Source organism: Paroedura picta, chromosome 14 (genome assembly GCF_049243985.1).
Source record: "Paroedura picta isolate Pp20150507F chromosome 14, Ppicta_v3.0, whole genome shotgun sequence".
NCBI lineage: Eukaryota > Metazoa > Chordata > Lepidosauria > Squamata > Gekkonidae > Paroedura > Paroedura picta.
The window spans coordinates 6,887,404-6,906,014 of NC_135382.1; the positions used below are offsets into that span (position 1 = coordinate 6,887,404).

The following is an 18,611-nucleotide window of genomic DNA, read 5'->3' on the forward strand; positions in this document are numbered from 1 at the left end:
TCCTCACATAACTGAAACATCTTTTCTTGTTACAATGGGCTTCCCTGGCCAATCTTAGCTCACTCTCAGCTTTGGCCTTTCTGATGATTGATCTACAGTGCCTAGTAACCTGTAGGTACTCTTCTTTAGAGCTCTGTCCTTCCCTCCATTTTCTGAACATTTTCCTTTTCTTTCTTAGTTCCTCTTGAAGTTCTCTGTTCATCCAAATAGGCTTCTTAGAGCTCCTGCAGTGTTTTCGTCTTTCTGGGATAGTCGTTGATTGAGCATACAATAGCTCTTGTTTGAGTAGCACCCACCCTTCACATGCTCCCTTCCCTTCCAGTATTCTCGTCCATGGTATGACACTCATCATGTCTCTAAATTTATTAAAGTTTGCCCTACGAAAATCCAACATCCGCGTCTGGCTACAAGCTTCCTTGGCTCCCCATCTCAAAAGGAATTCTATGAGGACATGGTAACTTCCCCCTAGGGTCCCCACCTCCTTCACCTCATCCACCAACTCTTGCCTGTTGGTCAGTATTAAGTCCAGTATGGCTGAACCTCTTGTGGGTTCATCTACCATTTGATACATGAAATTGTCAGCCAGGCAGGTCAGAAAGTTGCATGACTGAGGATGCTTCGCAGAGTTTGTTTCCCAGCACACATCTGGGAAATTGAAGTCACCCTTGATGACAAGGTCCTGCCGCTTGGATATTTGCTCAAACTGTTCACAAAGTGCAGCATCCACATCCTCTCGTTGGTCAGGCGGTCAGTAGCAGGCACCAACCACCACACTGTTTGTTTTCCCCTCGCTTATTTTCACCCAGATGCTTTCCACTATAGATATGCTCTCCTTCACTAGAATTTCCTGACACGTAAGCCCTTTCCTCACATACAGTGCCACTCCTCCACCTCTTCGATCTATTCTGTTTTTTCTGAACAGTTCATATCCATCCACCATTACATTCCAGTCATGAGAATCATTCCACCAAATTTCTGTGATTCCGCTAAATAATTGGTGGTATCGATCAATCAACTACCTTTATTGGCATATTGGTATCAAGACTCCTGCATTTCTCACAAGGGCATATGGTTGTTTTGACCTACTGCCTAGCTGAGGTGAGTTAGAGACACTGCACTGAAATGGCTGGGGTCCTTTCTCCGAAATTGGGGACAGAGGGTAGAAGTAGGGGAGGACATATCCCAAGATAAGGCCCTAAATTGTGGGGTCCTATAGGCTACCTAAGGAGGTGATGAGCAGTCTTCAAGCTGGCAGTGTTCAAGCTGGCAGGTTGGATACACACTTTTCTTGGATGTTTTAGGATGCTTTGGGCTGATCTTGCGTTGAGCAGGGGGTTGGACTAGATGGCCTGTATGGCACCTTCCAACTCTATGATTCTATGATAAGCTATTCTCAATGCTATTTAATATCAAATTTCATACCTTTATTGGCATATATAGAAAATGAACAATAAAATCTATCAAAGATTAAGCCATCAAAATTCAGACTCCAGCACTGGAGCAGAGGTGCCACCACATCTGCTGGATGTGATGCCTAAACAGGAGATGCTCTGGTTTGAATGATAGAGATGGATAAAGATGAACAGATATACCTTTTGTGGCCTGCTTAGCAGTTAGATGAAAAGAGGACAGTTGTGGTGTGGGGAGAACCTATGTTGCCATCCATGGAGCACAAGAAGCATTTAGGATCAGGTTTCTGGCTTTGGAGCCAGGGCAGTGACACTATTTTGGGTCCATAAGATAACATGGTTCTTTTCAGAAAGCAGATTGCAACTGAGGGTACAGGAATGTCTTGGGAGCTCGATGATTTACTTGGGGGAGGCTGCTGAACTGGGACTGTGCCTATTAGCAAGGAAGAAAGTTCTTGACTGAATTTCTATTCAGAATTATAAAATTGGAGATACAGCACTGAATGATATATTCAACAGGAACTCTGGGACAATGGGAAGATTGGAGAGTCCAAGCTGTCTCAGGGTACTTTAAATTCAAATCCGCTTAATGGTTGGTGATTGCGTACTATGTTAAAGATAATCTGGAAGAAAGTGTTTTTGTCTTCTGGCTTGGAGTGCCTTAATTGATTTCTTCCTGCTGGCACATTTCACATTCCTTCTTAATCAAAAAGGCTTCCTTTGAGGTTGTTGATGCATGATCTGCCTTGAGACACAAAACATGGGAATTGCTCCCCCTGATCTGCACTTTATTTTATTTCTATGTCAATTGATAGTAGTCCGTCCCTCTCCTCACTGTCTCGGGGCAGCTTGCCCTTGGGGGCTGGGACTTGCTCATGGTGTTGTACGCGCGCCATTGTAGAGTCAGGCTGGTAGTGAGGGGGTTTGCTGATGAAACGGGGTGAGGAGGTCTGGCAACATTTCTAGATAGATTTGCCCAGGCTACCTACCTTTTCTCTGCCCACTGAGATGGGAGCATGGTTCGAGTCCTGACTTAACTGGGTCCAAGCTGTGAGCACCTTGGGTCCCTGACCATATTCCCGCACACTAAGTTTCAAATGAGGTAAGAAGCAGATGCTGAAGAGGAAGAATTTGAAAACATCTAGGAAGAAATAATTATATACTTCCACAAGATATGCTAACACACAAACTGTTCCACCAGGCTGTGTCCCAGGCTAACAGGGCTCTTGTGGGCAAAATGGTGGCTTCCATGTGCACTCATTCACTATGTTACATTAGATCTAAAAGTGAGCCCATGGAGCCAAGCACCCTTCAGACTTTATGTGCATTTCATGTTTGCCATGTTGAAAAGCACTAGGATTACCTGTCCTCAGAAGTGGGCCACTGCTCGATTGAGGGGGTGGGACGATGCAGGGGTCCCAGCAGTCCTGGTTGAAAGGAAGTCTACTGAGCAGCAACTCGCATACAACCCCCCCTCCCTTAATGACAAATCCGGTTTTGAGACTTGGGCTAGTCACACCTGCTGCAGGACTATAAAAAAGAATTGGTTCTTATACGCTGCTTTTCTCTACCCGAAGGACTCTCAAAGCGGCCTTCCCTTTCTTCTCCCCACAACAGACACCCTGTGAGGGAGGTGTGGCTGAGAGAGCCCTGATATTCCTGCTTGGTCAGAAGAGCTTTATCAGTGCTGTGCTGAGCACAAGGTCACCCAGCTGGTTGCTTGTGGGGGAGCCTGGTGCTGTTCCTTGTGGCCCCCCTGTCCCTGCCCTGGGAGTATCTGGGCTACTAGCAGAAGAGCCATGGCCGCCAAATGCCATGCAAGCAGGGGCTCCGTTTTGAAGCCGGTTTAGCTGCAATTGTTGAAAGGTGAGGGCATTCTCCAGGGCCTTGCACTTATTTATTTCATTTGTCACCTGCCCTTTTTTCCCCACCAGGAATCAAAGCCTTCATTTCTCTCTGTTTTCTGTTGTTGCCCTTCGTCCTTCACACTGGAAAGAGCCTCTTGTGGCGCAGAGTGGTAAGGCAGCCGTCTGAAAGCTCTGCCCATGAGGCTGGAAGTTCGATCCCAGGAGCTGGCTCAAGGTTGACTCAGCCTTCCATCCTTCCGAGGTCGGTAAAATGAGGACCCAGCTTGCTGGGGGGGGGGGGATGGTAATGACTGGGGAAGGCACTGGCAAACCACCCTGTATTGAGTCTGCCGTGAAAACGCTAGAGGGCGTTACCCCAAGGGTCAGACATGACTCAGTGCTTGCACAGGGGATAACTTTACTTTTACCTTAGATGCAATCCTTGAAAGGTGAGGGCACTCTCCAGAGTTTTGCACTTATTTATTTCATTTGTCACCTGCCCTTTTTTCCCCACCAGGAAAAAGCCTTCATTTCTCTCCGTTTTCTGTTGTTGCTCTTTGTCCTTCACACTGAGAACAGGTGGGGCTAGTGAGATCGTGGGGGAAGGCAGGTAGAATGGGCGGCGCCCCCAACTTGCCAAGTCGGGGAAATGTATTTCCGCTGCTGGCCTGTAATACGGCCAATTCGGCTTAGATCAATGTGCAAATCTGGAGAGAGTCCAAGGCAGTGGTGTGCTGGGATGTGCTTGGAATCTTCAAAGTTTCCTTGGAGAGCACATGATGGAAATCATTTGCCAATTGATCGTCTTTGATCCCACACGGGAAGATGCTTACGATAATGCAACGCTAGTTAGCAATGATGTCTGGCTGCTTCCTGGGGGGACCTGGAGCTCTTCCGAAATTGCAAGGGATTTCTCTAGAGAAGGTGGCTGCTTTAGAGGACGAACTTTGGGTCCTTGCTTCCCCCACCAGCGGCACACACTAGGAATTTCCCGGCCTGTCGTTGGCAACCAGGAGGCCGGCCACCGCTGCGCAGAACAAGGCGAGCCCTGCGGAAAACGCAGCCCTCGCGGTCTGCGGGGGAGGCGATGGGCGCCGAGTCAGCTGCTGCTGCTGCTGCTGCTGCTGGAGAGCTCCTCCTTCCCCGGGGCGGGCCCTGCGGCCGCCAACAAAGCCCGCACCCCGGGCACCGGCGCTTCCACTCGCAGTCGCAGCCGTCAGCAGAGCCGCGAGAGCCGGAGGCGGCGCAGTCATCAGCGGAGCCGAGCGGAGCGTGGCGCGGGGGCTGCGGGCGATGGCGCGGGGCGGCTGGCTGGGCGTGGGCGGCCTCTTGCTGCTGGGCTGCGCCTGGGCACTGGGCCGGGCGATGCTGGTGGGGGCGCCCATCGAGGCCAACCTGGACACGGACTCGGAGGCGCAGCGCGCGCTGCGCTTCGCCGTGGATCGCTACAACCGTGGCAGCAACGACGCCTACAGCAGCCGCGTGGCCGAGGTCGTCCGCGTCCAAAAGCAGGTCAGCCCGGGCCGCGCAGAGGGCCCGCCGCCCTCCCCCCCGACCCACCCCCGCGGCTCTTCCCGAAGAGAACGGGTGGGGTCGCCAGAGGCAGCGGGCACAGCTGCGCGGGGCAAGGTGGGGGGGTGCCGGCCGGCCAGCCGGCCGCCTGCCCCGCTCCCCCTCCCCAGCTCCAGGCGCTGGCCGCCCTAGAGGCGAGGGGGCGAGTCGGAGGAGCGGCGGAGCCAGGCCAGGGGTCCGTCTTGGCCGCAGGAGCAGCTGGGGGAGGGGGCAAGACGGCTCGACCGGAGCCCGCCACGCTTGGACCAGGATCGCTTCTCAGCTCCGCGGCTGAACGACGGTGGAGCCCCGTAGCGAGGCTGCAGCTGCGCTTTGGGGGGAGGGGGGGGTTGAAAGTCCGCTAGAATAGATGATTCTTCATGTGCCTTTGGCGCGTCGACACCCAACCGTTTCCGGCTGACGATGACCCACAAGTCCAAACTAACTGAGTCTGGTGGTCCAGCATGGGCCAAGATTTTTTGGCCCCTTAAGCAGGGGTAGTCAAACTGCGGCCCTCCAGATGTCCATGGACTACAATTCCCATGACTACAATTCCCTGCCATCATTCGCTTTGCTCAGAAGAGAAAAAAACTGAGCCCCTGCCAGCGAATGCTGTAGTCCATAGACATCGGAAGAGTTTGACTACCTCTGCCTTAAGCAAACCATGACCTTGGCATTCCTCTAGTTCAGCATTCTATTTTCTACAGTGGCTAACCAGATATGTTGGAGACGCCAGCAAACATCACATGAGAAAGGCACAGCTGCCCCCACTATGAACCCCCCAAACCAGTGGCATTGCACAGGGAGGGGACCTTCTCACTGCTGACCCCCCCTCTCCTCCCACTTACCCTTCCCGAGATCCTAAGCAACTTGTTCAAGTAAACATCAAGTGCCCTTTTACTTGATTAAGAAGAAGAATAGTTGGTTCTTAGATGCCGCTTTTCTCTACCAGGAGTTTCAAAGCAGCTTGCAGTCGCCCTCCCTTTCCTCTCCCCACAACAGACAACCTGAGAGAGCCCTGAGATTACTGCTCAGTCAGAACAGCTTTATCAGTGCTGTGGTGAGCCCAAGGTCACCGAGCTGGTTGCATGTGAGGGATCCAGGAATTAGACTCACCAGATTAGAATTCTGCATTCCTAACTACTACACCAAACTGGACATGCAGTGAAGAAAAGAATACCAGCTCATGTATGGCATGGGAGGTCCTGTTTGCAGGGCCAGATCTTGGTTTCGAAACTATCCAAGACAATAATGGTAGGAGGAGTGGTAGCTTTAGGGAGGGATGACTCGGGACCCAGTGGGTCCTGACCCAGAGATTGAGAAACCTGCTTTAGCAGGAGTCACACAAGAATAAGTCAACTCCGATGTGGATTGGTTGCTAGCTTCGAGGAGGCTAACTAACTAAATGTTCTCTCGATCCTTGACCCCCATGGCTTGTGAAAGCAGGTGGCAGGATTATTGGGGAACCTCTTTGTGAGATTGTGAACTTGTCCCTGTCTTCAGGGACATTCCCAGGGAGCTTAAAGGAGGCAGTGGTTCAGCTGTTATTTGGAGATCATTGCTGGATCCTGCTGGTTAAAGTCCAGTTTAGCATTTAACGTTTCTGGGAACTGCTGCCGACAAGCTGCAAGCTTTCCTAGATAAAGCATAGGCCTTGGACCCGTTCCAGTCTGTCTTATGGCGGGGCCCTGGGCTGGAGATGGATCTGGTCACCCTCATGGATAATAGGGCCAAGGTGGGTCAGTGCTGCTGCTGTTATTAGATCTCACGGCAACATTTGACAGTCGATCACGAGCTTTTGGCTTGCCGGCTTGCCAATGTGGGGATATGGGAGTTGCACTTGCAGTGTTCTGTAAGCTGATTCCTTTAAGGTCAGGGACAGGAGTTAGCTATCAGGGAAGAGCAGACATGCTAGTGCCCACTCCCTTGTGGACTGCCACAGGGTGCGATTCTCTCCCTGATATTATTCAACATCTATATGCGCCCTCTTGTACAACTGTCCAGGGATATGGGCTAGAATGTCACTGATGACACCCAGCTCTTTCTGTTGATTGGGAGGCTGGCCAAGTACTCAAATGGCCAGATGCCTTGGAGGCCATGGCAGGATACCCTTGGCCAAGTTGCTTGAAACTCAAGCCATTAAAGATGAAGGTCCTGTGGCTGGGGAAGAAGGGACGAGAAGAGGAAGTGTGCCTCCTCTGCCTCAAGGGAGTACAGTTAACACCACTGTCAGGAGCTTGGGAGTGATCCCCGACACCCCCTATAAATGGTGGTGCAAGTCGCAAATGTAGCTTACCAGGCCTTTTGCTACCTGCATCAGGGGAAGTGACTAGTGCCCTATCTGGCCCCAGAAGACCTAGCCACAGTGATCCATGCGGCAGCCACCTGCAGGCTAGATTTCAGTAATAGTCTCTCTACAGGACTACCCTTGGCCCTGATCCAGGAATTATAGCTGGTACAAAATGCAGTGGCATGGGTCTTTACGTGGACCATGTATCCAACCTGTCTTCCAAGAAGTGCATTGGCCGCTGGTGGAGTTCTGAATCAGGTTCAAGGTTCTGGTATTGACTGTCAGGGCCCTATGCAGTATGAGCCCTGCATATCTGAGGGACCGTCTCACCCAGTATGTTCCGCAGATAGCACCATGCTCATATAACACCAAATTTGCTGGTGATCCCTAGCCCCAAGGATGGGCACCTGGTCTCAACCAGGGCCAGGGCCTTTTTGGTCTTGGCTCCAGCCTGGTGGAATGAATTGCTTGTTGAGATCTGTGCCCTGATGGAGCTGTCAAAGTTCCACAGGGCCTACAAGATGGCACACTTCTGCCATGCTTATGGTTGAGACCACAGCATTCTGAAGTTTTATTGGCTTCCCTCTACATCTCCTTCTTGTCATCTCCTCCTGTCAGCTTCTTGGCCCCTCCTATCTTGATACCATCTCCACTCTGGGGTAGCTGGCGGAAGGCCCAAAGTGGGTGGGAATGGGGGGGTTAAACTTTATTTTATAACAATTTATTTTATTATTGCAGCTGATGAGTTTATTGATTGTTTTATTGTTGTAGGTCTCCCTGAGCGCATATCGGGAGGGGCAGTATACAAATTGAATGACGTTGTTGCTGTTAATGAACTCCCCCCCCCCCCAGATGCATGGAAGGTCCTTTCTAGTTGACCCCATTTGTGTCCCCCAGCAGGCAGTCACAGCAATGTCAACACAGACAGGAAGGAGTCAGTGAGTTCCACGGAGAGCCAAAATGGTTTCAGGGGGCTTTCTTTTCCTAGTCTCTGGGAGCAGGTTCTCTTCCAATACTTCCTTCCCTCCTGCTTTTAGCTAAGTGTCCTTTCTGCCGTTTACGGAAGTATCCTTTTCTAACTGGGATGAATTCCTAAAGCTAAATATGAAGCCTCTGGCTTGCTTCGGGGTTGGGCTGGGCCTGTCCCTCTCCGCTCAGGAGCAGCCCACAAGTCGGTTTCCCTTGCTGCTGCCAGCCTGGTCTCAGAATAGGTGGGCTGCTCTGCTTCCCCCACCCCAGCAGAAGACCTTGTATCTGCCCAGTGGGTGAACTCCAGAATGTGGGAGCCAGAGGTATTCTCCAACTGGGCCTGGATAGTGCATGTAATTATTACATCCAGGGGTCCTTTGCAGATTTTGTTCAGCCCTTGTAAAAGCTTTGTTACTCCCACAATTATCTTGTGGCGGTGATTTCCATGGGGCTTTTACTAAGATGGCAGAGAATGCAGTGGATCTTCCGATATTACTGGTCTTCTGAGTATTCAGGGCTGTTATTGGTGCATCTGTTGCAATCTGCTAGATCAGCCTTTCTCAACTTTTTTTACCATTGAGAAGCCCCTGAAACATTCAGGTTTTGAGAAGCCCTAGAAGTGGCACAATTGGGCAGAATATTGGGAAGCCTAGCTGTGCACTCATCCACCCGGGGCCCTCCTCTTCCCACACCCTTCAGACCAATAATTGGCCATTGAGGGATAAATATGGCCATATATGATAATATCACTAATAACTAACATTTAAAAAAATATAAACAATTAACACACAAACACACACCATTAAGGAAAGCCTATGCTGGGATTAACTTTATCCTTGCTCTGGCTCCAGTAGGGCTAGGAGACTGCCACAGACCACCGCACAGATCATAAACCTGGTGGTAGTGTTATACCTTATGCTTCTTAGGTTTCAACAAATGAAAGGCATGAAAACAGGGATGGTACACAGGACAGTGGAGAACATACTACACTGGTTAAAAAGCATGTCTGTATATGACAAAGAACAAAAACCGGTACAAGTTTGGTGCAGATGGTGCAAATGATGGCTGTGGCTGGAAGGTCGCGAAATGCCGATCACATGAGGAGGTTGGGGACAGTATAAGTTATTGGGGGGGGGGAGTGTTGTTTTGTGTTTGGTGTAACTTTGAATCTTGTAATTTATAATTTTTGAAGTTGCTAAGGTTGAATTGTGTAATTTGTAAGCTGGAGTTAGTTACTTGAAAGATTTGTACATAAAATAATTATATATATATTGAAAAATCAGCTGTATATATGGTGTTTTGTAGAATGGACATAATTTAATAAAACGTATTTTACCTCCAATGGCCGGAGGTTTGGTGCAGCAGGGTGAAATTTGCTAAATACTTCTTCCACACAGTAGCAGCTGCAGAAGGGAGGGGAAGAGGGTCTTTCACTTGGAGAAATGAAAGTAAGCAAGAAAAGTGAAAGTAAATTTGACCCAGAGTACGCAGAGAGAGAAGAATTTGTGCTCTCCCAGTCAGTAGTAGCATCCACAATACACAGAGCACCTTTAGAGCAACACCAGACAACAATCTGTGGGCTACCCAGAGTTAAAGCCAGCTGGCTTTCCCCAGTTGGAGTCTCTGGAGCTGCAAAGATTCGCAAATGGTACCCCCCCCCCCACACACACACGTTTGTTTTAACTGGATAAAGCTAATCTGGACAATTTTGTGACCACACTACTAAGCTAAAATCATCACTTTTTTTGCCTGGTGAGAGGCAAATCTGGGTGGTGGGGGCAGAGGATCTTGGGAAAGAGCCCACATCCACTGGATCGCAAACATATTTAATCAAGAGACACACCCACATACATGGCCCGAAAAAGGAAAATACGTGCCTCTTGTGGCAGGTGTCTCCCTTCCATAAAATTCCAGACCTGTTTCCAGGGGACCTTTGTCTGAGAGCAATAACAATCCAGTTCCAGAAGACAAAGCCTCTTAACCCATTTGAAATGGAAAGGTCCCGCACAAGCCACCGCCATCTCTTTTCCTCACTCCTTCCGTTGGAGTGAATGGTGGCCCAGGGAGACGTTTGAGGGCGCCTGCCGTCTGCTGAGAGTTCCCTACAAACTTACCAACTTATAGCGTCTCTTCCACAACTGGGCAGTCTTCTTTTATGTTGGCTCTTTCTGTGTCTTACAGGTTGTTGCTGGGATAAAGTACATTTTTGAAGTTAAAGTCGGGCGGACAATCTGCAGGAATTCTGAAGCAGTATCTGAGAGCTGTGCATTCTTGGTGGGGTCAGATCAGGCAAAGGTGGGTGTCAGATATTAGCAGACTGTTTAATGTTATTAAATGTGCTAGTGGAGAAGCCCATGTTTAAAACAGGCAGATGGTGAGCAGAGTGTGTGGGGTGGGGCTTCCCCACCCTCTGTGGGCAGTTTCGAGGGTGAGGAGAGTGCCAGAGACGTAGTAGGGCCCTCTTTTGCTTCCGCCCTGGCAGTGAGGTGGCCTCGGAGAGTGCAGGTGGACTTCCTCAGTGCTCCAAGATGGCGAGGCAGGCGTGGAGGGCATGGTGGGGCCTTGTATTGGTGTGGCCACAGAGAACTATGTCTGCCTTCTGCACTGCTGTCCAGTGGCTAGGCCGCCAAAGAGGGTGAAGACACCAGGGAGAATGGCGGGGTGGATGGTGGGCACAGAGCACATGGCTGGCCTTCCGCTGAGCTTTGGCAGTGTGGAAACCATGCAGCTCTGCTACTGAGGGGCAATAAAAGGCCTGGGGGAGAGCATGGCAGCCCTCTGATTGGATATCAGTAGAGAAGGCCTTTGCCACTGAGGGCCAATTAGAGGCCTTACTGTGCTTCCAGATGATGCACCAGCCCTTTGATTGGCCCTCAGTGGCAGATGCCTGGCATGCTGTCGGGTAGCACAATCATGATGTGGTATGATTAGAAGTCGTGGTGGTGGTTTGTGCTGGGAAAAGGTAGAGTAGAATCTGGGATACCCCTAAAGACAAGCAAAACCCTGCAGGGACCAAACGCTTTGTGTTTCTCTTGCACATTGTTTTCAGAAACATCATGAACTGCAGCTGTCTCCCATTTTAATTGCTGCTGATCCCCCTTTACTCCCAAGAAAAAAGCTTGGGATACTTTAAGGAGGTAGGCAGGCTCAGCTGGAATCCTTCAGAGCTGCTGACATGCTCCCCCCCCCCCCCCAAATCCCACAGAAAGAAAATTTCCACTCCCCGCCCCCAACCAAGCACAATTCATTCTTTGTATACCAAGCAAATACTTTTGTGGAGCACGCCTCTGGAGAGCCAGGCAAGCGTTTACTTCTGCCCCTGGCTAGGTTTGTTGCTAGGGAAAGATTTTCTCTGGATGGAATGGAGACCAGCAGCTCCTTCCAGACACTCTTGCTGTGCTTGAGCTTATTGCAGCCGCTTTACAGCCAAGTCATTTGCTGTGGCTCAGACCTTGGGATTGCTACGCTGCCCACAGCTGCTAGCCCAGGGCACCTGGAGATCTTCCATTATGACATTGGATCTCCAGATGACCAAGATCAGTTTCCCTGGAGAAAACGGCTGCTTCGGAGGGTGGGCTGTATGGCAGGAGACCCAGCTGAGGTCCCTGCCCTCCACGAGCCCTGCTGGTGGCCCAGGCAGGATTTATTGATTTAATTTATATGCTGCCATATCCAGTGAACTGGCTCAGGGTGGTTTACATCATGTTACATCGACAGATTAAGCAATTTAGGCTAGATATCAGGAAAAAAATTTTCACAGTCAGAGTAGTTCAGCAGTGGAATAGGCTGCCTACGGAGGTGGTGAGCTCCCCCTCACTGGCAGTCTTCAAGCAAAGGTTGGATACACACTTTTCTTGGATGCTTTAGGATGCTTCGGGCTGATCCTGCGTTGAGCAGGGGGTTGGACTAGATGGCCTGTATGGCCCCTTCCAACTCTATGATTCTATGATTCTATGATTCTAATTTACTAAAATTAATTTTAAAAATCTAAAATAGATAAATTTTAAAATTTAATATAGTATCTAATATCAAGACTGGAATACCAGCATCAACTATCTCAATTTATCTTCATTTCATCTGGAGCTAGAGTATGGTCTGAGGGGAACTTTTTTGATAGGGAGGGCCCAGTGCATGTTGCTACTTTACTGGCCCCGACCAGAAGCCTGGAAGAAGACCTCAGTTGTCAAGGCCTTGTAGAACTGCGCTAGTGGGGGCCACCAGGTGGGGGCCAGAATAGAAAATATTCTGGCCCTGATTGAGGCCAGATGTACTTCCTTGCAGCCAGGGACCACCAGCTGGTTGGTATTAGAGCAAACACTTTTGTGGGGTATAGATGAATGGCATGTACAATGGCTCCATTTAAGCAAGATGCTGGGTGTCTGCAAAGTTGCACAGGTTCTTCCCACCAATATTTTAAAATCTAGCCTAAGAAACCAAGTCTATGATGGGGCTCTGTAGGTCATTCCCAGGTGAGGAACCTCAGTAGTGGAGGCCCTCATATCCCCTGGAGTGGGGATCAGGATTCCCCTGAACCCGACTGCCGCCCCTGTTGCTCATATTGAAGAAGACTGGCTGTTGGCTCCCATGGGAGGAATCATTCACTGCACATCATGATTATGCGGGGCAAATCCTGATGTCCACCATTGATATGAAATGCACTGGAGTGTAGTGTCAGGACATGCAACTGTGAACTTTTGCCTCTGACCTGTACAGTCATAACCCATAACCCATCATGATGGTTGTGCTAACTGCAGCTTGTTTCCAGAACTCGAGACCAGGGGGCCTCAGCCATGGCAAACCTACAGGGCACCCTTGGAACTTATTTATTTTTGAGCTTTGGATGGCTTACAACAATTAAACAGATAAAATGCCCATACAATAAATAACCTGGCCAAAATTTTACAATTTATCAACTTAAGATAGTTTAAGAAAAACAAAAGCTGATTGCTCTGACAGGGGATTGAGATGGGCTGGCTGCGCTACTAAAGAGCCTGTTGATTCGTGTGAAGGCGGAGAGTGCAAATTTGGCTTGAAACTCAACATCAAGAAAACGAAGATCATGGCATCCGGCCAGTTCCTGGCAAAGAGATGGGGAAGAAATGGAGGTAGTGACACATTTTATTTTCTTGGGTTCCAAGATCACTGCAGATGGGGACTGCAGCAAAGAAATTAAAAGACGCTTGCTCCTGGGGAGGAAAGCTATGGCAAATCTAGACAGCATCCTAAAAAGCAGAGACATTACCCTGCCAACAAAAGTGCATTTAGTCAAGGCAATGTATGGCTGCAATGTATGGCTGCGAAAGTTGGACCATAAGGAAGGCCGAGCGTCAAAGAATTGAGGCTTTTGAACTCTGGTGCTGGAGAAGACTCTTGAGAGTCCCTTGGACTGCAAGGTGAACAAACCGGTCAGTCCAAAGGAGATCAGCCCAGACTGCTCCTTAGAAGGCCAGATCCTGAAGATGAAACTCAAATATTTTGGTCACCTCATGAGAAGGAAGGACTCCCTGGAGAAGAGCCTAATGCTGGGAGCGATCGAGGGCAAAAGAAGAAGGGGATGACAGAGAATGGCCCATTATTCACGGAGGGGAAGGGGCGCATCAGAGCTGGCAGCAGCTGAGCGCAAGATCGCAGCATGCCGCCCAAAAAGTTGCGTCAGTGGAATCCGGGAGAAAGCGGAGTCTGCTGGCTGATCAGGACGCAGGCAGACGCGACGCCAGAGGAACCGCGTGCATAATCGGGGACGTGCATAACCGGGAACGGGTGCAGATTTCGGGAGGCAGCTAGTGCAGGGGGCCGGAATAAACGGGGAGCAAAGAGTGGCCGTGGAATCAGGCCAGTGGACGACCCAAAGGGGAGGGGGATCCGGGGGCCGCTCAGGTGAGCCCATCAGGAGCAGGCAGCTGCAGACTGCAAGGCACCCATAGAGACCCAGTCTGGAACGACGACAAGGGGTTACGCAGAGGGACCACTCCACCCCCAGACCACAAAAGACAACGGAGACCAAGAGTACAAAAATACAAAACTTTAATAGTAAAATGTAAACTATAATTATGTGCAAGCACAACAGAGGAACAGAACAAGGGGCCGTAGCAACTGGGAAGTTAACAGAAAGAGGGACTAGGGCACCCCCCCCCCCAAGTCCAGCTGTAGGGAGGAGAAGCATATGGCCGCTTGCCATCAGGTCGCCCAGGATGGACCGGCTCCTTCCGACGTCTCTGCCGCAGCCCCTGCAAGAGTGGGAAGACCCAGTGAGGAGCATGCCCACAGCAGAGGGGCCAAGTGGGCATGGCTGCACAGCGGTACTGGACAGGCGGCCTATGGGCAAGGGAACACACGGCCACCCGGCACAGGCATACACACCCTCAGGGAGATGGAGCACCCACGTGGGCATCCCAGCCTCCGCCCACATGAGGTCAAGGATCTCTCCATGGGCAGGCGCAGACACAGGGGTACCTGCGGCCATGCTCCGGAGCGCCTGGAAAAATGCCTCCCGGAGCCGCGTGAACTTGTGCCAGCACTGCCGGGCCGTCCGGGAATACCCAGTGGCCTCCAGGTGCCCCGTGGAATATGTCCTAGCAGTTGCAGGGGTCCGTGGTCATGAGCCGGCGGGAGTGGCCAATAGTCAAGCAGTGGAGCAGGAAGAGCTCCACCGCATGGCATTGCCAGCGAGCCCCCTCCCGCCGGTCTCGCCAGGTCCTCTGCATGGTTGCAAATGACCAGGCGGGGCCCCTCCTTCCCCTGCCCCTCCTGGACTCTTGCACGGGGGTCGAGGGCCCACCCCCGCCGTGTGCAGGACACCCAGCGTCCCATGGAAGCAGAGGCGGAGCCTGGCATGCCCACCCCTGTCCACGCCACCTATAAGGGCGGCTCTTGGAGTACTGTGGCTGGCTAGGGGAGACAGAAGAAGGCAGGGCAGCAGACAGATACCTACTGGCAAGAGAGACCATCATGGCAGTGCAGCGTCCGAGGCCGGGGCCCGGTGCCACCGGGGGGGCCATGACCATTTCAGACGACCTCCCTACGCCTAGCTCCTCAGGAGCGCCCAGCACAAGTGGCTAGAGGGGACGGCACAATGAGGAAGTGGTGGTCCTTTTGGACATGTGGGGGGAGTCTGCTGTCCAGTAGGCCCTCCACACGTCCCACCGTAACCGCGATGTCTTTGAGGGAGTAGCCAGGGACCTTTGTGCACGTGGCGTCAACTGCAGCGCAATGGACTGCAGGACTAAGACCAAAGGGCTGCGCCAGGAGTACTACCATGTCCTGGAGCACAATAGGTGCATGGCCGCAGAGCCGGCCACAAGCCCCCACTACCGGCGGCTGTCCGACATCCTGGGGACAAGGGGCAGTGGACGGCCCCGGCAGGTGGCAAGGAGTCTTAGTGTGCGGTGGGTGGTGCGCCGGCCTGCAGAGACCCACGCGGACCCTCTCGAACAGGGCCGCCGGTCGCCCAGTCCTGCCTCTGCTGGTGGGGGTACTCCACTGGCACGGAGCCCCCCCCCCCCAGGCCAAGGGAGCCACGGCCAGGTAACACAACCAGGGGACGTGACCAGGCGGCCGGGCCAGGGGGGGTCGGCATGCCATGGCCCTGTCCCTCAAACACTGTCTTCCGCCTGCCTGGTCTGTGTATGTCACCGGCGTCGCTCTCGGAGGAGAGAGGCCAGGGCGGTAACACGGACCGAGAAGGTACAAGGGGGCCTGACCGCCAGGGAAATGTGTGGCCAGGCGGCCCACTGGAGCTCAGACTGGCGCACGGGTCCTGGTTGCGGGACCCTGGAGGCCAGCGGGCCTGGCTGGGGAACGGGAAGGGCAGGCAGCAAGGCAGTGGCCTCCCATGGAGGCCACTGGGTTATGGCGTCTCGCTTCCAGGTGCTGCGTGGGGGGACTGCCATGAAGGCAGTCCAGCATCGCCGGAGGAGGCCTCGGACTGTGAGGACCCGTGGGAAGGGCCCGCAGGTGTGTGCAACGGAGTGGGGGCTCGAAAGAGCTTGGGGGCACTGCATGATCCTGGAGCTGGCCCCAACCGCTTTCTGCCTGCAGGTGAAGCCAGCAGTGGCGGAGGTGGCAAGAACCCTGAGCAGGACCTCGGGGCCCTGACTGCAGAGAAGTGGCTCCTGCGGGAACCGACCTGGCAGCACCGTTTGGCTGTCCTTACGAATGTCAGGGAGCGTCTGTTGGAGCAGGGGTGGGAAGACATGCAAGAACAGCGCCAGTTCGAGGAAGCCGTGATCATAGAATCATACAGTTGAAAGGGGCCATACAGGCCATCTAGTCCAACCCCCTGCTCAATGCAGGATCAGCCCTAAGCATCCTAAAGCATCCAAGAAAAGTGTGTATCCAACCTTTGCTTGAAGACTGCCAGTGAGGGGGAGCTCAACACCTCTTTATGCAGCCTATTCCACTGCTGAACTACTCTGACTGGGAAAAAGTTTTTCCTGATATCTAGCCTATATCATCGTGCTTGAAGTTTAAACCCATTACTGCGTGTCCTCTCCTCTACAGCCAGCAGAAACAGCATCCTGCCCTCCTCCAAGTGACAACCTTTCAAATACTTAAAGAGGGCTATCATGTCCCCTCTCAACCTCCTTTTCTCCAGGCTGAACATTCCCAAGTCCCTCAACCTATCTTGAGTCAGGCTAGTCGTCCCTGGCCCCAAAGAAATTAAGCTGACCTTGACCAGAGCTGGGGACTTCTTGTCCTTTATTCTTGCCTGATGGAGCGAGCTCCCAGCAAACATCAGGCCCCCCTTAGAGCTCATCGAGTTATGTAGGGCCTGTAAATCTGTACTTCCTGCTGGCCTGTGATTAAGGCCAGAAAAATAGTCAACATCTAAATGGCACCCCTCCCCTGCCCCAGGTTCTGATTCCATGCTCATTGGGAGTTTTCTGAATTTTATAACTGTTAACTATGTTTCTAGGAATATTGTGAAGCACATGTTTACTGCTCTGAGTTTGCTCTGATGGAGAGTGTGATCTATAACTTTAAATAATTTTAAGCTGCTGTCTTATGGTTGGTGGAAAGACCACATTTCACCTTTTTTCTGTTTGCAGACAAGAGCTTGCACCTTTGAGGTGGTCATTGTTCCTTGGAAGAACGACATCAAGCTGGTGAAAGATGAGTGCCAGTAAAACTTTGTTGGCCTTGCGCATGGCTGATGCGAAGATCAATAGTCTCCAGAAATTATCCTTGAACAGGGCTTCTCACAGCCAACTCAGTATTGCTTATCTGTTCATGCTACACAAGGAGCTTTCTTTTCGGTCTGTGTTCTTCACTGAATTCTGTAACCAATATTTTTAGGCTTCGTTAGGAGCAGAAAATAAACATACTACATTCACATTACCAAGCAATGAGGGTTTTGTGAGATTTTGAAACTTACTGACATTTGTTGCTCATAATCTTATATTCCAATTGTGAAGTTGGTCAAATCTTTGGATACTTAAATCTGGTTACTGGTGCTGTGAATGGGCAAGACAGCTCTTTGTTCAGGTTTGTAGAAAATATGAAATCTTAAAAGCAAAATACTGAGAGATTTAAAAACATGAAAATGAGAAGAGCACCTGCAGCTTTAAGTAACAGACTCCCCCAGTGGCTGTTGCTAGGCAATCACAGGTTCCAAGGCTGAGTTTCAGTTCTTAGGCCTTTGAGAACTTATTGAAATGAGGCCTAGGGTTGCCAGCTCCACTCCATTCTATCCAGTGGGATGGACTCTCCGTGGGATAGAATGGAGAGATGGGGGAGTCCTCTGTCAGAACCCCTGGACATGGACCCCGTGGTCCAATTGTTTTGAAATTCATAGCAGGGGACGGGGGGTCAGAGAAGAGCCTCCTGGGGCTACCATGAAAGTTTGGAGGCTGTAACTAGAACCCCAGGCCCCGGGAAAGGCAGGACCCACCCGTCTTCCCATTAAAGTTAATGCCACCATTGACTTTAATGGGCGCCAAATCGTCTGGATCAGGCCTCTGGTGTACAAGCCTATTTGCAAGTAAGGTTTTGGGTGGTTTTCACCCCCCCACCCCGCATTAGGTTTGGGGCTTTATTGGGGGTGACTTGTGGTAGCCCAGGTGTCTCCACTACACTGATGTGTCTATCTTGAGCTTTCAATGTTAGGAAACCACTGTCATAAAGCATGCATGGGCATACATGGGGAGGCTCAGTGGTAGACTGTTAGCTTGGCATGCAGAAGGTCTCAGGCTCAATCCCCAGTATCTCTAGTTGCAAGATTTGGTAGTAGGTGACGAGAAAGACCTGCCTGAGACCGTTTGTCCCACTTCTGGGGCCTGCCATTACCCACAAGTAGGTTTTCAGTGTGTAGTGTAGGACCATCCCATATGCCAGTCAGTTCGAGAGGCTATGGACAGTCCCTTCCTGGAACTAAGCCTGCAGCTCTGAAAGCTATTAACCAAAGGAACAGTTGGGGAAGTCCTGGACAGGCTCAGTTCCAGGGGATGCCAGTCCCTTTTTTTGCTTGTTGAAAAGGACAGAGGTTGAAAGTGGTACTGAGGATGCTGGTAAATCTGTGAGGCCAGATGCTGACTTCTAAAGAAGGGC

General features: G+C 51.3%; 1 protein-coding gene across 1 annotated transcript; it reads left to right on the plus strand.

Moving 5' to 3' along the window:
- The first annotated feature begins 4,428 nt into the window (after positions 1-4,428).
- Positions 4,429-17,402, plus strand: LOC143823466 (cystatin-like). Its single transcript, XM_077309832.1, has 3 exons — positions 4,429-4,768; positions 10,248-10,361; positions 17,114-17,402. The coding sequence occupies exons 1-3, from the start codon at positions 4,550-4,552 to the stop codon at positions 17,189-17,191; spliced, it is 411 nt and encodes a 136-aa protein (XP_077165947.1). The 5' UTR covers positions 4,429-4,549; the 3' UTR covers positions 17,192-17,402.
- The last annotated feature ends 1,209 nt before the right edge of the window (positions 17,403-18,611 follow it).